Below are 23324 nucleotides of genomic sequence, written 5' to 3' on the forward strand. Positions count from 1 at the left end.
AGGTTATTGAGGTAATATGTACATGTAGGAAGAGTTAAAGTGACTATGCATAGATAATGAACAGAGAGTAGCAGCAGTGTAAAAGAGAGGTCTGGGTAGCCCTTTGATTAGGTGTTCAGGAGTCTTTTGGCTTGGGGGTAGAAGCTGTTAAGAAGCCTTTAGGTCCTCAACTAGAGGAAAACACAAAGTAGATTCGTCATACAAGAACACGTGCGCGCTCAGATTTGTCCAGTTAAAAAAAAAAAAATTATGATATCCTTTGGAAGGCAAGAAGGGTTCTTTGGAAGGCATTAAGTGTTGTACATAGAACCATACCTGTACATCATATCTTCCCAGCATGCTCTATTGCAGGGTGATTTAATGAATTGTTTGTTTTAAAATCTGTGTTTTTGCTTATACGTTGATTGGTTGAATAATTGTTTGCTACACAAAGATAAATAACATATATTTTTCTAAACTAATCCAATCTGTTAGAAGTTGGGCTTATTGCATCCGTTACTGAGATGGTTGTTCCAGTTTAGATGATTGAGGTAGTCTCAGTATTCAGTCTTCCCTACCCTGGCAGTCATTCTGAATGCAGGTTGCGGGTGATTATAAGTTAAAATTGTTGGATATCCTAACTCTGGCTGGATTCCAATAGGAACTACACATCACTTTGCAAGCCAGCTTAATGTGACTTGCAAGCATGATGTGGCCTGTAGACCAGGAGTGTCCTAACGTTGCCGTGTTAGGGTATAACTAGGCCATCAAAGAAAGGCCTCTATATATATATATATATATATATATATATATATATATATATATATATATATATATATATCATAAGGCCTTTCTTTGAGGACGTATATATATACAGTACCAGTCAACATTATGGACCCACCTACTCAATCTAGGGTTTTTCTTTATTTTTACTATTTTCTACAAGGTAGAATAATAGTGAAGACATCAACATTATGAAATAACACATATGGAATCATGTAGTAACCAAAGTAGCCACCCTTTGTCTTGATGACAGCTTTGCACGCTCTTGGCATTCTCTCAACCAGCTTGGAACCACCTGGAATGCTTTACCAACAGTCTTGAAGGAGTTCCCACATATGCTGAGCACTTGTTGGCTGCTTTTCCTTCACTCTGCAGTCCAACTCATCCCAAACCATCTCAATTGCGTTGAGGTCGGTTGGTTGTGGAGGCCAGGTCAGGTCAGGTCTGATGCAGCACTCCATTACTCTCCTTCTTGATCAAATAGCCCTTACACAGACTGGTTGTCTTGTTGAAAAACAAATGACAGTCCCACTAAGTGCAACCTAGATGCGATGGCGTATCACTGCAGAATCATGTGGTAGCCATGCTTGTTAAGTGTGCCTTGAACTCGAAATGAATCACTGACAGTGTCACCAGCAAAGCACCCCCACACCATCACACCTCCTCCTCCATGCTTCACGGTGGGATCCACACATGCGGAGATCATCCGTTCACTTACTCTGCGTCTCACAAAGACACGGCGGTTGCAACCACAAAACTCAAATTTGGATTTCCACCGGTCTAATGTCCATTGCTCGTGTTTCTTGGCCCAAGCAAGTCTCTCCTTCTTATTGATGTCCTTTAGTAGTGGTTTCTTTGCAGCAATTTGACCATGAATGCCTGATTCACACAGTCTCCTCTGAACAGCTTATGTTGAGATGTGTCTGTTACTTGAACTCTGGGAAGCATTTATTTGGGCTGCAATTTCTGAGGCTTGTAACTCTAATGAACTTATCCTCTGCAACAGAGGTAACTCTGGGTCTTCCTTTTCTGGCTCATGAGAGCCAGTTTCATCATAGCACTTGATGGTTTTTGCGACTGCACTTTCAAAGTTCTTGATATTTTCCGTATTGACCTTCATGTCTTAAAGTAATGATGGACTGTCATTTCTCTTTGCTTATTTGAGCTATTGTTGCCATAACATGGACTTGGTTTTTCACCAAATAGGGCTATCTTCTGAATCAAATCAAAATCAAATCAAACCAAATCAAATTGTATTGGTCACATACACATGGTTAGCAGACGTTAATGCGAGTGTAGTGAAATGCTTGTGCTTCTAGTTCCGACAGTCCAGTAATATCTAACAAGTAATCTAACAATTTCCCAACAACTACCTAATACACACAAATCTAAAGGGGTGAATGAGAATATGTACATATAAATATATGGATGAGCGATGGCCGAGTGGCATAGGCAAGGTGTAATAGATCGTATAAAATACAGTATATACATATGATATGAGTAATGTAAGATATGTAAACATTATTAAAGTGGCATTATTTAACGTGGAATTGTTTAATGTGACTAGTGATCCATTTCTTAAAGTAGCCAGTGATTGGGTCTCAATGTAGGGAGCAGCCTCTCTGAGTTAGTGATTGCTGTTTAGCAGTCTGATGGCCTTGAGATAGAAGCTGTTTTTCATTCTCTCGGTCCCAGCTTTGATGCATCTGTACTAACCTCGCCTCCCAGATGGTAGCAGTGTGAACAGGCGGTGGCACGGGTGGTTGTTGTCCTTGATGATCTTTTTGGCCTTCCTGTGACATCGGGTGCTGTAGGTGTCATGGAGAGCAGGTAGTTTGCCCCCAGTGATGGGTTTGGCAGACCTCACCACCCTCTGAAGAGCCTTGCGGTTGAGGGCAGTGCAGTTTCCGTACCAGGCTGTGATACAGCCCGACAGGATGCTCTCGATTGTGCATCTGTAAAAGTTTGTCAGGGATTTGGGTGACAAGCCAAATTTTGTCAGCCTTCTGAAGTTGTCTGTATAGGTGGACCATTTCAGTTTGTCTGTGATGTGTACGCCGAGGAACTTAAAACTTTCCACCTTCTCCACTGCTGTCCCTTCTATGTGGATAGGGGGGTGCTCCCTCTGCTGTTTCCTGAAGTCCACGATCAGCTCCTTTGTTTTGTTTTGTTGAGCGAGAGGTTATTTTCCTGGCACCACTCCGCCAGGGCCCTCATCTCCTCCCTGTAGTCTGTCTCGTCATTGTTGGTAATCAGGCCTACTACTGTTGTGTCGTCTGCAAACTTGATGATTGAGTTGGAGGCGTGTATGGCCACGCAGTTGTGGGTGAACAGGGAGTACAGGAGGGGGCTGAGCACGTACCCTTGTGGAGCCCCAGTGTTGAGGGTCAGGGCGGGTTTGAGACCCAGGACCTCCAGCTTGATGATGTGCTTGGAGGGTACTATGGTGTTGAATGCTGAGCTGTATTCAATGAACAGAATATAGGGCAGTGTGCAGTGCGATGGCGATTGCATCGTTTGTGGACCTGTTGGGGCGGTATGCAAACTGAAGTGGGTCGAGGGTGGCCGGTAAGGTGGAGGTGATATGATCCTTGACTAGTCTCTCAAAGCACTTCATGATGACAGAAGTGAGTGCTACGAGGCGGTAGTCATTCAGTTCAGTTATCTTTGCCTTCTTGGGTACAGGAACAATGGTCGCCATCTTGAAGCATGTGGGGACAGCACATGCTCTGAGGACGTGGCTAGAGATGCCGTCTGGGCCAGCAGCCTTGTGAGGGTTAACACGTTTAAGTATTTTACTCAGGTCGGCCACGGAGGAGTAGAGGGGGGCCCAGTCCTTGTTAGCGGGCCACAACAGTGGCACTGTATTATCCTCAAAGCGGGCAAAGAAGGTGTTTAGTTTGTCTGGAAGCGTGACGTGGCTGGTTTTCATTTTGTAGTCCGTGATTTCCTATAGACCCTGCCACATACGTCTCGTGTCTGAGCAGTTGAATTGCAACTCCACTTTGTCCCTGTACCAGCATTTTGCTTGTTTGATTGCCTTGCGGAGGGAATAACTACACTGTTTCAGCCATATTCCCAGACCTCTTTACATGGTTAAATGCGGTAGTTTACGCTTTCAGTTTTGCGCGAATGCCGCCATCCATCCATGGTTTCTGGTTAGGGTAGGTTTTAATAGTCACAGTGGGTACATCATCTAAAATGCACTTATTTATGAACTCACTCACCGAGTCAGCGTATAGATCAATGTTGTTCTCTGAGGCTGACCGGAACATATCCCAGTCGGCGTGATCAAAATAATCTTGAAGCGTGGCTTCCGATTGGTTAGACCAGCGTTAAATGGTTCTCGTCACTGGTACATCCTGTTTGAGTTTCTGCCTATAAGACGGTACGAGCAAGATGGCGTCGTGGTCGGATTTGCCGAAGGGAGGGTGGGGAAGGGCTTTGTATGCATCGCGGAAGTTAGAGTAGCAGTGATCGAGTGTATTACCCCCGCGCGTAATGCAATCAATATGCTGATAGAATTTAGGTAGCCTTGTTCTCAAATTTGCTTTGTTAAAATCCCCAGCTAAAATAAATGCAGCCTCAGGATATATATATCCAGTTTACATAGAGTCCAGTGAAGTTCCTTGAGGGCCGTCTTGGTGTCTGCTTGAGAGGGAATGTACACAGCTGTGACGATATCTGACGAGAATTCTCTTGGGAGGTAATATGGCCGGCATTTGATTGTAAGGAATTCTTGGTCGGGTGAGCAGAAGGACTTGAGTTCCTGTATGTTGTTATGATTACACCATGAGTTGTTAATCATGAAGCATACACCCCCGCCCTTCCTCTTCCCAGAGAGGTGTTTATCTCTGTCGGCGCAATGCATGGAGAAGCCCAGTGGCTGAACCGATTCCGACAACATATCCAGAGAGAGCCATGTTTCCGTGAAACAGAGAATGTTACAATCTCTGATGTCTCTCTGGAAGGCAACCCTTGCTCGAATTTCATCTACCTTGTCAAGAGACTGGACATTGGCGAGTAGTATACTTGGGAGCGGTGAGTGATGTGCACGTCTACGGAGCCTGACCAGGAGGCCGCTTCGTCTGCCCTTTCTGCAGCGCCGTTGTTTTGGGTGGTGGTCCAAACAGAGGATCCGCTTCGGGAAAGTTGTATTCCTGGTCATAATGTTGGTAAGTTGACATCGCGCATATATCCAATAGTTCTTCCAGGTTGTATGTAATAAGACTTAAGATTTCCTGGGGTAACAATGTAAGAAATAATACATAAAAAAAACAAAATACTGCATAACTTCCTATGGACTCGAAGCGAGGCGACCATCTCTACGACCACCCCTACCTTGTCACAACACAACCGATTGGCTCAAACGCATTAAAGGAAAGAAATTCCACAAATGAACTTTTAACAAGGCACACTTGTTAATTGAAATGCATTCTAGGTGACTACCTCATGAAGCTGGTTGAGAGAATGCCAAGCGTGTGCAAAGCTGTCATGAAGGCAAAGGATGGCTACCTTGAAGAATATCAAATATAACAAATACTTTGATTTGTTTAATACTTTTTTGGTTACTACACGATTCCATTTATTATTTCATAGTATTGATAAAATAAAGAAAAACCCTATATATATATATATATATATATATGGTCAGGGATGAATTGATGAGGGAAGTGAGGAAGTGTACAGACAGCTCAAAAGGTATGCTTAGATATAAAAATGCTTGGTTTAAATGTAATCTGGCACCTTATGATAATATCTTGATGTTTGTGTATTCATTAGGATGAGATAATATGTGCCTGTATTGATGATGTGTGTTATGATCCCATGTACTGTGTTGTAACTTCGATGTAATATCCTAGGCATGTTCGTGCAGTATATTAAAAGATGTGTGATTTACAGCAGTCAGAATAAAACACTCATTAAAATGAAAATGTAACGGGCAAAGAGGTATGCTTAGATAACTAATGCAGAAAAATATACTATTTTTACGTAGTGATTATGGCTGTAGATTGCAGGAAAAAGCTTTCGTCACATACTTCTCTAAAACAATGGGTGCATGACGCCCCTGAGACCAAGCCCTACTTTATGGCTTTGATTCAATCTGTGGTTTTGCCGCCCTAATGTAATTGGCTTATATACTATAAGGCTCCTTGAGTCCTTTTCACTTGACCTCACTCACTGAATGCAATTGTGAAATGGAAAAGACCCATTTTTAGGGATATTGTGCAAAACACTGTGGCTTATTTACATAGTTCATTCCAATAAACAGTCTTAAGTGCCATCCTTTTACAGGTACTGATGCTTTTGAAAAGCTTTGAAATGCTCTTCTTGTCTGGGTCCCATGAACTGTATACTGCGATAACATTTTAGACCAAAGTTCAGTCAGTTTTTATCTGATGGCAAAGTACCCATGTTGATTAACTTATTGGTGGTTATGGGAGTTGGCTGGCAAAAGTGCCACTCTCTGCATTTTTTTAATTGAACCTTTATTTAACTAGGCAAGTCAGGTAAGAACAAATACTTATTTACAATGACGGCCTACACCGGCCAAATACAGACGATTCTGGGCCAATTGTGCGCCACCCTATGGCACTTCCAAACACGGCCGGTTGTGATACAGCCTGGATTCAAACCAGGGTGTCTGTAGTGTCACCTCTAGCACTGAGATGCAGTGCCTTAGACCGCTGCGCCACTCGGGAGCCTATGGTGGGACCCGGCGGGTAACAAAAGCATAGCAGAAGTTCAAGAGGACATTAGGACAAATGGGGAACGGTCTCACATTCTAAGTTGCTTATTAACTGACCAATCCAAAGATCAGCCATCGACAGAGTGTTCCCAGTACCTGAAAGTTTTCCCAGTACCTGAAACAGGTGGATGGAGGAAGCTTTCCAATCATACCTACAAAGCAATAAAGCTAGCATTATGTATATTTCAATACAGACATATTTAAAGCTTCTAAGCTCTATACAGCAAGGAACACGTCAAGGTATATATTACCATGTTTTACCGCACCAATAAACCAAACCGTTTTATGACTTACAGAGAACTAGTTGTGGGTCCAAGCTATCAGAGTACGGGACAACTACACCTTTATAAAGCCAACCCTTCCATTCAAAGCAACTAACTACAGTTTGAGAAAAAAACTATTGAATGCTTGCTTGTGAAACATACAGTTGAAGTCGGAAGTTTACATACTCCTTAGCCAAATACATTTAAACTCAGTTTTTCACAATTCCTGACATTTAATCCGAGTAAAAATTCCCTGTCTTAGGTCAGATAGGATCATCACTTTATTTCAAAAATGTGAAATGTCAGAATAATAGTCTAGAAGGATTTCTTTGAGCTTTAATTTCTTTCATCACATTCCCAATGGGTCAGAAGTTTACATACACTCAATTAGTATTTGGTAGCATTGCCTTTAAATTGTTTAACTTGGGTCAAACGTTTCGGGTATCCTTCCACAAGTTTCCTACAATAAGTTTGGTGAATTTTAGCCCATTCCTCCTGACAGAGCTGGTGTAACTGAGTCAGGTTTGTAGGCCTCCTTGCTCGCACACACTTTTTCAGTTCTGCCCACAAATGTTCTATAGGATTGAGGTCAGGACTTTGTGATGGCCACTCCAATACTTTGACTTTGTTGTCCTTAAGCCATTTTGCCACAACTTTGGAAGTATGCTTTGGATCATTGTCCATTTGGAAGACCCATTTGCGACCAAGCTTTAACTTCCTGACTGATGTCTTGAGATGTTGCTTCAATATATCCACATAATTTTCCTGCCTCATGATGCCATCTATTTTGTGAAGTGCACCAGTCCCTCCTGCACCAAAGCACCCCCACAACATGATGCTGCCACCCCCGTGCTTCACGGTTGGAATGGTGTTCTTCGGCTTGCAAGCCTCCCCCCTTTTTCCTCCAAACATAATGATGGTCATTATGGCCAAACAGTTCTGTTTTTGTTTCATCAGACCAGAGGACATTTCTCCAAAAAGTACGGTCTTTGTCCCCATGTGCAGTTGCAAACTGTAGTCTGGCTTTTTTATGGCGGTTTTGGAGCAGTGGCTTCTTCCTTGCTGAGCGGCCTTTCAGGTTATGTCGATATAGGACTCGTTTTACTGTGGATATAGATACTTTTGTACCTGTTTCCTCCAGCATCTTCACAAGGTCCTTTGCTGTTGTTCTGGGATTGATTTGCACTTTTCGCACCAAAGTACATTCATCTCTAGGAGACAGAATGTGTCTCCTTCCTGAGCGGTATGACGGCTGCGTGGTCCCATGGTGTTTATACTTGCATACTATTGTTTGTACAGATGAATGTGGTACTTTCAGGCATTTGGAAATTGCTCCCAAGGATGAACCAGACTTGTGGAGGTCTACAATTCTTTTTCTGAGGTCTTGGTTGATTTCTTTTGATTTTCCCATGATGTCAAGCAAAGAGGCACTGAGTTTGAAGGTAGGCCTTGAAATACATCCACAGGTACACCTCCAATTGACTCCAATTATGTCAATTAGCCTATCAGAAGCTTCTAAAGCATGACATCATTTTCTGGAATTTTCCAAGCTGGCACAGTCAACTTAGTGTATGTAAACTTCTGACCCACTGGATTTGTGATACAGTGAATTATAAGTGAAATAATCTGTCTGAAACAATTGCTGGGAAAAATACTTGTGTCATGCACAAAGTAGATGTCCTAACCAACTTTCCAAAACTATAGTTTGTTAACAAGAAATTTGTGGAGTGGTTGAAAAACGAGTTTTAATGACTCCAACCTAAGTGTATGCAAACTTCTGACTTCAACTGTACATGGAATGCTATTGTGTTACAATAGTTTACTCAAAAGAAAACTCAAAGAGTTGTTTACACATTCTGTGTGATAAGTGCAAGGGGGTAGGTCTGGTATTTACAGTCATTACACAATGTGATTAGAGGGGTTAGAGTAGTGAATCACTGTGTCCTAGAGTGTTTGGAGATGCTTGTCTCAGCATACCGGCCAGCCCAAGTGAGGTGACTGGAGCATAGCACTTGGAGGAGAAGAAAACTGTTGGATGAGAACCAGGAGGAGTCAGCCATGTCTCTTACTATCTGCTAATGATTGGGCTGCTGTGTGTCTCAGCATCAAGTGTCAAACTCAATAAGGCTCCCGATCTGCTTGCATAGCTCATTTGTGGCTCTGGGCAGCCGGATAGCAATTCACATGCTGTTGTCCTGTATAGCCCAGCAGCATGGCAGGATATGATGTAATTTCCTACTCCTCCAGTCCAGTGGTGTGGTAACTGAACACAACGACCCCAGGAAAAGGGGCAGGGAGGTGTGGGGCTGGGGCGGTGACATGACACCACTTTGGGGACTCTCTCTTATAGGCCTACGAAGCACATCGCACCACTGATATGGTGCGTCACAGATCAGCTGTGTAAATAACCATCCCTCTTTCTCTGTTCGGGGCACCGCGCGGCTTCCAGGAGCCTTTGCAGTGCTGAGTTGCCCGTTTAGAGGATGCGGGGGCGCTCCGCTTCCGGCCTGCCGCCTTGCTCATCCTTCCCTGTCCCGCTTGAGGAAGAGAAGTAGCGCCCAGCGATGCCATGGCTCCGCCGATACCCCTCCCCCCAACAACACTCCATTATGGCCAAAGTTGCCTGCCAACGCAGCGGAAGGACATCTAAATATAAAACACAATGCAGCCAGGCACATCTCCCTTAAAGAGAGTGGGTGGTGGAAAATGACTGTTCTTCCTCCCTTTAGGAGGACACCACGTCTTCCACATGATGGGTGTCTCCCCCCAGACAGAGCCCTCAGCCTGGGCGTTACCTGTCACATGATGTAGCTGGTGGTGACGTGTCACAGAGGGTGTAACTGTGTCACCCACTGGGACGATTAGTTCGCCGTGGCTCAGCCTGCGCCCAATCACCACGTTAAGGTGAGAGGTCAGTGGACCTCATGTTTAGTAGAGATGGGGGAATTTTTAGAGACCCAAAACGCACCAGAACTGGATTGCCAGATGTTTGAGGGCTCTGCACAGAGATTTGACGGCCTATCCAGGAGTCATTAAAAGCACGGATTGGCCTGGAATGGGCAGTTCCACAGATGCTTAGCTAAGCTACACAGAACAGGGTCTTTTGTTCCAAGGCACTTGCCCTCTAAGCCTGTCATAAGCAACAAACCCAGCTAATGTATAGCAGTGGCACCACCCTTCCTCAGTGAAAACCACAAAAGGTATAATGTTGCGAGGGCCGCCTATGGGATCTATGGAGGCTTACATATTATGTAACTTTACCTTGAGGAATTTAGGGAGAAATGTTGGGCTTTTGTATTCCCAAAGGGAGTAAAATAAATTCTTCACTCAAATAAAAGCACTGACTAAGCAAGATATGTAGTGTACTCTCTTTTCAAATTATGCAGGGTATCAACGCACCTGCAGAACTGCCATCGAGACGCTCTCCAGTCATGCTGCTCAGAGCCTAGCAGCACAGAGGGTTATATTGTCCGGGGGTGTCAAACACAAAGTCAAATATGAGCCTCCTTCCTGGATGGCAAAACCACAGTTCTCTCTGCAGTGAATTCAAAGCAGCATCATATGTTCCCCTTAAACTGTATGTCTAAGATCGAAGACCCCCATCTACGCCCACCACCTCCTTAGTCCTCTGCAGGCTTTCTATGGGTACTGTATGTGGACACCTGAGCTCTAGAACCTCACCTCCCATTCTCTGGTACCCATTCAGCCTTTATCTAGACAGAAGCAGCCTAGCCTGGTCCCAGATCTGTTTGTGCTGTCGTAAAGCCAACTGCTATGGTTGTTGTCAATGCCAAACAGACATGGGACCAAGCTAGAGGCAGCCTGCCCGCCTTCACATCTAAGCGCGTGCGATCCAAAATCAAAAAATCAAATAAGCAGAGGAGCATCCAACAATTTTCCCACAGCTCCACCAAAATCCCCCATATTCCTGCAGGCACAGCTGGGTCAAATCTGTTCCCCCATTTCCTTCCTATCCTCTCCTTCCATCCCTTTCTCCACAATCCTAAATTCAGCCACAACAAAGCAAACCTGGCCCTGACCTGGCCATGTCCTGAGAAAGCCTTTGGTCCCAGGCAAGCCCTCCAGGCCTCGGTTGTCCCTCTGGATGGAGAGTGACATGGCGTCCATGTGAAGTGAGCGGCGGCCCAGAAACAAAGAGGCCTCCTCCCCAGCCACTCCCTCCCGTCAGCACACGCCCCGGCAGGGCTGGGACTGATCACATTAACTCATCCTGGAAGTCAATAGTGCACTGTACTCAAATTCCCCTTTCTCCTCATTGCTCTGGACATTCAACTGACACTGACAAAACAAACACTAATCGGATCATAGGAAAAGTACACTGCCTGGGTTGTTACTCCGGCAGAAAAGGCAGCTCTGCCCAGTTTTTTTTTACCAACTGATTGCTCGTTATACTGTTTTTCTATTTGCTGCCATAGTGAGGTATGAAAACACGTGTTACTTTTGGCACACGGAAACTTGAAACTGACTGTGTTACAGCTGGTGTGTTTCAAGGTCATATATTGAATATGAGAGGAAGCAGCATGCATTTCATCATGGCTAATATAGCCATTTGTTGCTAGGATCCTGACCTGGACACAGTTTTCACAGCAGTTACTGCAGGACATGAGCCAGTGCTAGTTACGGTTTTATGGTTCAGGGGCCTTGGGGTTGTCATTTGGCAAGGCCTGGAAATCATTCACTAGGCTGTGGCCTGCACCTCCTATATGGCCCTGTTATCAAGGTGCTCTCTGATGCCGTCTGGACCTCTGTGAACTCAACCCAATGTGGACGCACCCAGCCAATCAGAGGGGTATGACACACAGAGATTACGACTACCATGTTAGCTGGGTAACCAGAGAGGGCTGATGATGATGGGGAAAGTGGGTTGGAACAGGAGGCTGTGGGCTGAGGGCTTGGTCAGAATATGTTGTAATCTCAAATCAAATCAAGTTTATTTTATAAAGCCCTTCGTACATCAGCTAATATCTCGAAGTGCTCGAAACCCAGCCTAAAACCCAGCCTAAAACCCCAAACAGCAAGCAATGCAGGTATAGAAGCAGGTATAATCTGACCCTAGCTTTCTGAATACCTGAGGCCAGGTTGGTTGCCACACTTATCTGATTGGAAGAACACTGAAGGGGAAATCCCATGCGGAGGTACAGGGAGCAGTGTTGAGGTTGCTGTATCTTTGTGCCCTTTCACACTATACATATGTAACTGCTTTACTTTCAAGGTACAGATGGGTTGCAAGACGTGCTGTGGTTTCACATATGAATATGTGTTTCCTTAGTTTCAATACCTATCATGGCTGCATTCTCTTTTCTATATTCTGTCTTGAATTATTTAGCATCAACACACTGCATCTTTGATTGAGGGATCATTCAAATGTAGCTTTCAATATGTCTGAAACAGTTGGCAAATAGTCTGAATAGTCACTCACTCTCCATTACTGAGGTATTTCCTGACACTTGAGCACAGCCACACAGTCTACTTAGCCGAGCACAGACTGTTTTCTTTCTGGAATGAATGCCACAGTACTGATGTCCGCAAACATACACTGTCCGTTCTGTTTTCCTTAGCTCCTGACTCTTTTTTTAAGGACCAGTCTAGAAACAAACAGCCTCAAGGAACAAAGGCTTGTTCCATGTTGAAGGAGGGCCCAACTCTTTACAGAGGGATGGCCTGGTGAGAATGTTACTGCTACTGCTATTAAACCATCTTGTCTTAATTGTTTTATTTAACTAGGCAAGTCAGTTAAGAAGAAAATCATTGGGTTAACTGTCTTGTTCTGACACGACTTCTGCCGAAGTTGGTCCCTCTCCTTGTTCGGGTGGCGTTCGGCGGTCGACGTCTCCGGCTTTCTAGTCACCACCGATCCATGTTTCATTTTCGTTTTGTTTTGTCTTATTCATACACACCTGGTTTCCATTCTATTAATTAATGTTCCTTATTTAACCCTCTGGCTTCCCTCTCTGTTTTGTGTGTTATTGTTTGTCATGTGGGTTCGTTCAGTTGTGCTCTGGTATATTGTGTTTTTCCTTGGAACATTTCTTATATATATATATATATATATATATATATATATATATATATATATATATTATTTTTTATTTTTTTTATTTTACCCCCTTTTCTCCCCAATTTTCGTGGTATCCAATCGCTAGTAATTACTATCTTGTCTCATCGCTACAACTCCCGTACGGGCTCGGGAGAGACGAAGGTCGAAAGCCATGCGTCCTCCGAAGCACAACCCAACCAAGCCGCACTGCTTCTTAACACAGCGCGCCTCCAACCCGGAAGCCAGCTGCACCAATGTGTCGGAGGAAACACCGTGCAACTGGCCCCCTCGGTTAGCGCGCACTGCGCCCAGCCCGCCACAGGAGTCGCTGGAGCGCGATGAGACAAGGATATCCCTACCGGCCAAGCCCTCCCTAACCCGGACGACGCTAGGCCAATTGTGCGTCGCCCCACGGACCTCCCGGTCGCGGCCAGCTGTGACAGAGCCTGGGCGCGAACCCAGAGACTCTGGTGGCGCAGCTAGCGCTGTGATGCAGTGCCCTAGACCACTGCGCCACCCGGGAGGCCCTCATTTCTTATATTTTGAGTAAATTCGGATTATTACTCATATCTGTGTCCTGCGCCTGACTCCGCATTTTCCCATTCACCAACAACCTCACTTGTTCAGGGGCAGAACGACAGATTTTTACCTTGTCAGCTCAGGGATTCGATCCAGCAACCTTTCTTTATAAGACAATGATGGTGTTAATAAATATTTACCAGCTTCAACATAACCCTGAAAAGACCTTTCAAGTAGAAGTTTCAGTTTTGTAGAATGAGGAAATGAATCTAACAAGCTATGACTGAAAGAAACAAGAGTTCCCTACTGGTCATGTCTTTTTGATTTAAGCGGGCTAACAACCACTGTCACTGTTCTGCTGCACAACAGTTTGTGCTGACAGCTGAGAGAACAATGCCAGAAAGAGCCATGTTTCCCCCTAACAAACACGGTCAAATAAACAAATATAACGCCTCTTCGCTGTGGGTCAGCTGGAGGGAGGGGGGGTTCATCCAAGAAATAACACACATGGTTGAAACACACAGAGTGGAGCACGCATCCCATTCCTCCTCCGTGGATCCCTCTTTCATCACTCTCTTCGTACGGCACTCATGCATGGATCCCCGGGGCGAGTTGTAATGGTGTAAAGCTTTGATATGACAGCCCGTATGGCTGAATTTCTAAAGGCGATAAGGCCATTCTGTCCTGCTTCACTAGTCTCAGATATGTCATGGGGCCCAGTGGTGCAGGTAAAATGGCATGAACATGGAGAAGCAGCATCTATATAAAGACTCAGAATGTGTGACGTGTCCTCTGGGTCACATCAATGGAGCCATGAAGCCAACAGCCTGTAAACCACACATCTCAGTGATATTTTGAGCGTGATACGATGGTATTTGGACTGCTTGCTTAGTGAAAGGCCAGGACAAAGAGCGAACATGTCTGATCCTGAGCTCTCAGCAGTGTTTATGTGCTGTTGGTGAAACTGGTTAAATGAACTTGTGCATTCTTTATAAAAACTTTTTTTTTTTTTAAATGGGGCTGTTGCTACCACCTTTAGCCTTACCTTTACTCTTCACACAGAGAGACAGGCACATCCTGTTGGTATTAAACATGAAAGCTGATCTCTAGCCATGCTGACATGGTGGAATACCGTTACTGAGTGCCCTCACGCTATCCCGAACGTTAAGCTCTGGATTATTTAATTCAGACTCAAGGAATCAAGTTCTATGCTTTATAAAGATTTAAAAGACCTATCGTTAGAAAATGATTAGTGTATAATAAGGATTCAATAAAAAAAAGTCATTTTCCAGCAGTGGTTATTCTAAGCAGAATGGAGTACATTTTCCAGCAATTGTGTTAACTGTAGTCTTTCATCCTGGAGATGCAATTTAATGAACAAAGGTTGGGGACAGAGCAGCACATATTTCATGGAGAGGAAGGCCAGTGTAATAGTGAGTAAAGCCCCACAGCCCCATCTTACATCAAATATTTCTGTGGGAAACCCTTTGGTTGGTCCTCCTGCATGGGAATGACCGCATCTCTCAGCAGTGGCCCAGTTGGACCTGGTCTCCTCTATCCCAGCGACATCTTTCTCCCATTGTTTCCAAAGTGTCCAAAAATAGCCCAGACATTGAGACATTCATAACATCATCTCTGTTGTGAAAATAGTAACATACTGCAGAGAATATAGCGGGAATGATTGTTTGCTGGAAGGGAGGCTGACACTGTTATATGATAGACCTGTGAAACATGGAATGCTCAGCTGAACTGAAGTAAACCTTGGCCATAACCATCAACTAACTGTTTGGGTTATTATCAGCCATGATCTCCATTAATTTGAGCAGTATCTTATCTCTTCAAATGTAATGGGGAGATAGCATAACCTTACTGGTTCAGTTACCAATCAACAGTCATTGAAATTCATCATAAGACCCCTGTTGGAATCATTCAGAGTGGATCCCAGTGCATACTGGCTAACCCTTAGTAACCCAGAGCTCCACTGAGGGCTGTCCTTACCTGAGAGGGGCTCCCTTGGCTTCACCTCCTCCACCACCTCCTCCTCCACCACTTCCTCTTCATGAGACGAGTGGTCGGCCATGGACTCCCTCTTCAGCTTACCCAGGCCCACCATCTTCATGAAGGAGAGCCGGCGGCTGGAAGAGTCACCCCCTTCGCTCTCTGAGCACAGCTCCCCGTTGGTCAGGCTTTCCTTGCGAAGGCTCTCCCTGCACTTCCCTGCAAATCTGTGCAGAGAAGAGGTGAAGTTAAGGGTTAAGGGGTTATGTTATAGGAGATGTGGGCTGAGCTCAACATCCTCTACTAAACCACTCCTCAACAGCTTTTCTCTACACCTCTCGTACCTGAGTAAGCTTCCTTCTGAGCTCCGTCGGCCCTTCTTCTTCTTCTCTGAGGTGGGGGTGCTTGCTACGGACCCCTGAGGGGAAGGGGTGGCAGTGCCCTTACTGCGGCCTGACATACGGAGCCCCTTGCCCAGCTTGCCCAGAGTCTTCAGCGGGGACACTCCTCGGATGCGTTCAAGGGTGCCCTTGAACGAACTCTTCCCGCCACGTCTCTCCTCGTTCGCTTCGTTCTCATCCTCCTCGTCCTCGAAGGGATTACGGTCTCGTGGCACGCCCCCGTCCAGGAGTGAGTTCGCCTGAGCCCATTTCTCATTGTCACTGGGCTCCTCAAAGGCGCTGGATTTCAGGTTCAGGCTCATTTTGCGAAGGATCAGCTCACCACGCGTGTTCTCCAACTCCCCGTTCACCCTGCTGCCTCCCTTCAGCCGCGCTGGGAGGTTCTTGAGGATGGGCATGCTTCCACTTGGGGTTTAAACTAAGGAACAGAGAGAGAGAGAGAGAGAGAGAGAGGAAGAGATGTGGAATGATTACATGGGACCTCTTCCAAGAGATGCTTCCATTAAATTGGACCTGAATGAAACTGATAGCACAGTATGTCACACATCTTTCTTTGTTCATTTTAGTAGGCTACCTAATAAGATTTCGTCTGATACAGCTAACGAGGATAGTTACTAAAGTAACTCAGATATACAGTTTAAGATAACAGTCATCTGTTCACCCAATGTTATCGCCCCACCCTTGTGTCAGGTAATGAGAGAGTTCAGATATAGGATGGTTATCAGCAATCATTAATCATCTTTAAAGAGAGAGTCATCTGATAAAACATTAACAGGTAACCTTCTGCCTTACCACCCAAACAGGAATCACCATGGAAACCCCAACCCTGCTTCCGTTTGGGTGGGAAGACGGTTGTGAATAGATGTGCTATGCTATCATAGTCATGTGGCTGAGGTCCAGGATGTGGGCCTATTTTATTAGGTTTCAGATCCTTGTTCTACTTGTTTATGCGCTACAGTCTTTGATGCCCTTTGACCCTTTTCAAGAAAACATGTTTGTCCCTCTTCATGGTCTTCCTGCCACACCGAGCGCCCTGGGATATTTACGGCTGGTGACAAGGGGAAGGGACAACGCTGAATCACTTCCTCCTTATGTGTATGTGTGTGCTCAACAAGCTTTGGGAAAATGAAGGAGACCGCTATTTCCGTGCCCTTATTTTGGGGAAATTGAAAGTGACCTCTGAGAACATTTGAGTGGAAAGTCCTGAATTGATCACTTGAAAACTCAAGAGACCTCTGCTCACCAATTTACAATGTTCTCCTTCCTACTCCTACTGATACCTGATACAAACATAAAAAGTATTGATTTTGTTCTAATTAATAAAAATTCCTTAATGAATTCTGGTTAAACTATAAACTAAGTCAAACATTATGAATGATACGCTTGGATATAGCATATTCTAAAACACATTCCATATTAGATTTAAAAAATTACTTGATTTATGATGTTTCACAATAACGTGAATGGCTTTACACAAATTATTATGGTCAGGGCATTTTAAATTCCTAAAGAAGACCTATTGTTTTGTAGCTTCCCTAAGTGTTTTAGAATGACAGTGCTTCTGGATGCTTTTTCCATGTGGGTAGCTGGGCATTCAAGGTTTCCATGGACAATCAGAAAGCCAACCTTCAGATGAACCACACTGAGAATATTGTGATATTGTATAGGAGCTTTATACACAGCTGAACTTATTTAGACCAGGTCGCCGGCTTGGAAAAAGACCCACCTGTCTAGAGAGAGGAAGTAACCATGGGGCAAAGGAAACTGCTACGACTGAAACGTACAACTGATGACTGGTTTGTGGCAAGGGATATTATATAACAGTGAACCCTTTCATTTTTGTTTACACAACATGAACTTAGCCTATACAATGGCTATATGAGTCCAATAGATGTGACCGAATAGGCCTGTACATGAATCTGGTTATAAATGTGTTATTACACACCCTTACTAATGAAGTTAGATCTTGTCCATTTGGTTCCATGTCATGACTTGCAGAAAACGCATATGAGCAAACAACAAGAAGCAAGTGCAACTAGCGGCAGGACAACAAGGAAACAAAAGAAGATAGCGAATAGTTCTGCAAAGAAAACGATAGGCCTATCCTTGACCTTTAGTAGTCAACACAAAGCCTCATGAACAATGGCTTTCTCAATTCACAGATATCAACGTGAAACGTGATGTTGACAACCCGAGTTACGTAAGCATGTGGCATTGCAGACAGTTGGTGACACGAGCGACACGGATGTCTGATAAGCTTATGAGAGCGGCTGTAACAAGTGGTCCCGTGGACAGCCCTCCCTGTTGTTTACCCCCTGCTCTCCCACACCTCCTCATCTACTCAGCTACTAAAGCCACACTGCAATTCCTGCTCTAATTATAACCTAATCAGAGCTGCCATTATGAAAGCAGCGGTTAGATCACTGGGGGAGATACGGGGACCACTTTCCCAGACTAACTCCACTTCCTGTCTCGTCCAGGACCAAGTAGCAGACAAAAGGGACAGGTCCCCATTGGTCCCCTCCTCTCCACCTCTCCAACAGGCCAACAGCACAACTCACCAGCCAGGCCAGACATCTCTGTTTCGTTAACACACACTATCGTGGGTCTCATCTCTCTTGACACAGATACACTTAAAAAGCTTGTACATCATGTCCTTCTGGATTGGCTGGATATGTATGATGCCAATGTGTTGTTTTTTAGCCATATCAACAAATAACACTATTTAATCTCATGTCTTGAATAGGCCTACACTCAGGCTTGACCTCCAGCTATTTAACATTTTAGAGACTTAGAAAAAGGCTTAGAATAAGTTTGAACTGTTGAACTGAACCCAATAGTGTGTAATTAAAGACTTCACTTGGTCCAAAGTCCCCTCTCTGCAGACATCTTGTCTCTTCAGAAGGGAGAGAGCGGGCATCAGGCTACTGCAGAGAGGCCAGGCCTGCCGTCAAGATGTGTCAGATATGAGGGGCTCCGCTGCGGCTCCATTCTGGCCTAAGGCCACTCGCTGATGGCAGTGGTTAGAGGACAGGCCCAATATTGTTGGAAGGGCCCCAAAAACATACGGTCTTGTATAACTTTCCTTGAGGACAGAAGCTGCTCTGAGAGTGACAGTGTTATGGAGACTGGCGACATGGGTAGGTGAATCCAAGAAAACATATTAGCAGCATAGGAAATACCTGTATGAGTAAGTACGATTACTTTGGAAAGGCTGCTTTTTTTTCTCAATTATTTCCTCATCTATGAGGTAAAATGTATCGACGTGATTTTGCCCTTCAACGTCCCTGATTGGCCAGATTTCATCTCAATCAAGGCTTCCAATCACAGTGTTGGCTTTGAACAATGAGCTCTAATACCTTGCCAATCATCAGGATCATATTAAAGGATGAAGCAAAGCAGTTCACTATCATATCAGCATTGCTCAGTAGCTGCAACAGTTAACACAATGGCTATGCGTGCCCTACAAGACTTCTGCAAAGATTGTGTTTTTTTACCATGACACTTCTCTTATTTCAACATATTTAGGGCAGTAAATTGTTAACTGACACAGGGCTGGCTGTGAGCAGAGCTAAAGGGGGGGGGGGGGGGGGGGGGGGGTTCTTTTTCAGGACGTTTTGGGATTTTCTTCTGCAGGAAGAAAATATGTCACAGTCAGCTCATTTAGAGTTCAGTTCTCCTAAGAGTAATACATCATGAATCTCTTGAAAATGCTTGAGTTTATAAAGAGAGTTAATAAATCATATTTATTCGACAAAGGTTTGGCCTGAGTTGTCTCAGAATGAATATGATTTATTAACTGATCAGGTTCATCTCTAACGCAGAACCCTGAACTTGACTCTCTTTAGAAACTCTAGCATTTTCTACAGATTCAGGAATGAGTCACATCCCTCAACTAGCTACAGATTGTAACACCAGATAATGTGTAATCATTGTTCAATTGTCTAGTATTACAATCTGTAGCTAATCCCAGACCAGAGTTGGTCATAGCCTACAGCCACAAAAATATAACACAAATGCTAAAAATCGGAGATGATCTCTGCAAATACCTTTCAATTAAAGACCCCCCAAAATATAGCACTTTATGTTTCATCATACACAACATAACAACACTGAAAACGAATTCATACAATAACAACGTCTAAATGTATCACATTTCCCTAGACATTACTGTTTGTAGGTTAATGCCATTTGTCAATGTCATCAGTGTCAGTCCATTAGTGACAAAATCATAATGAATATCCAATAACAATCTGAGAAACACACAACAGATTAATCTACTTACATGATTCATGATTAGTCGCTTATTAAAAACATGCACCAAAAATACAAATAAAAGTGAAATCCTTGAGCTAGTCAAAACCAAGATACGGTCGTCTCGTCAGGTGAGAGACTGCTGCGCTCAGTGCGCTGCGGAAAGTTTCATAAAGCTTCCACCCTTTATTTTCTGTGGGCTGGTTTCTGGACTCCTCGCCTATCGCTGTCACTCGCAGCAGCCGCGTTGGCATCGCGCAAAGGCATTGACAACTGTGCGACTGAAGTCTCCAGAGTTGCTGTTAGAATCAAGTTCCTAAGTTTTATCTTACAGACTTGTCATGCCACTCTGTCTTTTCCGCGCATTTCCATTAAAATAGTATACATCCGCGTAATGGAAGAAAAAACATAGATGGGATTCCCCTTGAATTTCCAATTAGGTGCTACAGTGCTACAGTAGGCTACCTGTCACATTATGACCCAGGCTCAGCCAATATCATGAGCTTCTGGCAATCATCCCAACTGATGATTTATTAGGAATGTAGACAGTTTATTCACGAAAGAGATGCAGTATGAAATGTTATGTGTTATGCATTACATTATTGTGTTATGCAAGCCTACCTATTATGACAAGCATTGATGGCAATGTTCAATGACGGATATTGTAGGATAGGTGTTGCCATAGAGTTAGAAATTAATCCTAACAGGCTCCCTACACATATTTCTCCAAAAGAAAATGTCCATGAACCTCCACAGGATTGGTGGGTCCCCCGCGGGACAGTTGAGCTAACGTAGGCTAATGTGATTAGCATGAGATTGTAAGTAACAAGAACATTTACCAGGACTGATATTGCCAGAAAGCTTAAATTCTTGTTAAACTAACTGCGCTGTCCAATTTACAGTAGCTATTACAGTGAAAGAATAACATACAATTGTTTGAGGAGAGTGCACAGTTATGAACTTGAAAATGTATTAATAAACCAATTAGGCACAGTTGGGCAGTCTTGATACAACATTTTGAGCAGAAATGCAATGGTTCATTGGATCCGCCTAAATCTTTGCACATTCACTGCTGCCATCTAGTGGCCAAAATCTAAACTGCGCCTGGGCTGGAATAATACATTATGGCCTTTCTCTTGCATTTCAAAGATGATAGTACTACAAAAAAACACATATTTTATTCTTTGTATTATCTCTTACCAGATCTAATGTGTTATATTCCCCTACATTCATTTAACATTTCCACAAACTTCAAAGTGTTTCCTTTCAAATGGTATCAAGAATATGCATGCCCTTGCTTCAGGTCCTGAGCTACAGGCAGTTAGATTTGGGTATGTCATTTTAGGCGAAAATTGAAAAAAACAGACGGATCCTTTAAGACTGAACGTAAAAGTTCACCTTGTGCCTTGTGAAAGAATGGAGCACACCCCTCAACAGGTCAATGCCCTGTCTCTGCCCTTCTCTCTGGCCTCACTGGCCTGTAAGTTGTCCAGAACAAACGGCCTCAGCACGCGCTGAAAGGAAGTCACTCAAATACAAATCAGTTCACTCTCAAAAAGACAATAGGAGTTGTGTACGAGTGCGTCTGGACGGGATACATTTCATTTGTGGCTGCCAATAAGGACGCCATTGTTTGGAGCCGTGTTGGACGAAGCACCCCAGACAACATAAACTCCCGTTTTCCTCGCAATTCTGGCACTCAATATAAACATTGAGAAATCCGTTTGAGCCTGGGAGGCTGAGAGTACGGTAAACAATTGGGTAAAGCTTAGCCGCTGATGTATTGATGCATAAACAAAGGATGGTCCGGAGAGTACCCTTTCAGCCTGGCTGACCTGGAAAACCATCTTAACATTCTACAAGGTTAAGTCATGGGGGCAAGTCAGAGAGTCTAATACACATTCATTACAAATATTTACTCTCCATAGCTGGTGGACACTTTAGAACAGCAATGGTTTCTTCTAAGTGTTTTTTGCACAACACTCACCAAACAAGCATCAACCTTTTAGGGATTTTGACTTTGAAAATGGATGGTGATACTGATTAACCTGGGCTGCCGCCGGACACAGACTCTGAACCGGAATAATTAGTGGCACCACCAGTTACCTTGGCTAAGGCAGTTGGCCTGCAGTTCTGGACAGTTGTGTACTCAGTTACCCCACCTCACATAGTGCCAAGTCATGGTGGAATGCCATTATGCACGATAACTTATTTGTCAGGACCAATGAGTTGCACGAAGATACACTACAGCAGGGGTGTCAAACTCATTCCTCGGCGGGCCTGGTGTCTGCGGGTTGAGAGTACTGCATGGATGAGAGTTGGAATGAAAGATATCATCTTTGCCACTTTTCAGCATTCCATTGAGTGAGTCCCCGCACGACCTGTCCCAAACAGACCGAACTAATCAATTACAGAGCAGCGATTGGATCTGTCTGAGTGGAAGCACTGTGAGCACACCACTAGTCAGGTCTGTTCCTGTTGATTGCCATGGGGGTGGCGAGAGGGACAGGAAACATGGCTCCTGGCAGCACATCTAAGGCCTGCCGTGAATACAGAGTGGCTATTTCACTGTGTGCCTTGGCTTCTATATGGAGGAGCCTGCAATTGGAGTGTATTTCAGGCTTTAGGGAACAGGAAATAGCAACGCATAAGATTGCCTTCTTCATTGTTAAGTGCAACATTCTCTTTCTGTCTCTCCATCCCTTTCCACAAGCTGTCACCACAGTCCACCTTGGCAGCGTTTCAACGGTTTCGCAACGGCCCCCAGCAGACCTGTTGGTTCATGTTGGATTCTAAAGGGCCAGATGTACTATTATTTTGGTTTTAGATAGTGAGTTATCTTCAGGTCATCTTCCTGACTGCGGAAGATAGGTAACAGAATGAGGGTAGTTCTAGTTGCTCAATACTTTTTTTGTAGAAGTTCTACCACTGAGGTTGAGGAATTCCTAAACGAACAAGATTATATAATGTTATTAGAAAAGGGTTCCATCTTTTGTGTTAACTTTCACGTTCTCAAACTCTGCATAAATGGGCAGGTAACATTTTGCTACTGATAAGCTATAAGATTCTAAAAACAAATCCAATCAGGACATTTTTGTTGTTTGTCGCCATGGTTATGTAACATTCCCCAATGCAGCACCTGTGTGTGGGGTCAACGGGGGGCGCTCCAATCATAGCCTGCATGCATCCTGTACTGATCGCCCCACACGGGCCACAGGAAGCCCCCTCGGAGCACCTCTACCACCCCTCACTGAGTGAAGGGCCCCTATTGAATGCCCTCGGTTCATCAGTCTCAGTGCATCAATCTGTCCCCTGTCCCA

The 23324-nt window shown here is 44.3% G+C and overlaps 1 protein-coding gene across 3 annotated transcripts in view; it reads right to left on the reverse strand.

The window, feature by feature from the left end:
* Positions 1 to 23324, reverse strand: part of LOC120018363 (tumor necrosis factor alpha-induced protein 2-like) — a 40167-nt gene that overhangs the window by 12093 nt on the left and 4750 nt on the right. For 2 of the 3 annotated variants that reach the window (XM_038961524.1, XM_038961521.1), the window contains exons 2-3: positions 15694 to 16168; positions 15350 to 15576 (exon numbers count right to left, since the gene is read on the reverse strand). In XM_038961524.1, the coding sequence (XP_038817452.1) occupies positions 15350 to 15576; positions 15694 to 16148 (682 nt within the window). In that variant the 5' untranslated portion in view covers positions 16149 to 16168. Of the gene's footprint in view, positions 1 to 15349; positions 15577 to 15693; positions 16169 to 20035; positions 20142 to 23324 lie in introns of those variants that run through there. The other variant, XM_038961523.1, reaches the window with a different exon arrangement.

The sequence above is a fragment of the Salvelinus namaycush genome, chromosome 23, assembly GCF_016432855.1.
Source record: "Salvelinus namaycush isolate Seneca chromosome 23, SaNama_1.0, whole genome shotgun sequence".
Taxonomy (NCBI): Eukaryota; Metazoa; Chordata; class Actinopteri; order Salmoniformes; family Salmonidae; genus Salvelinus; species Salvelinus namaycush.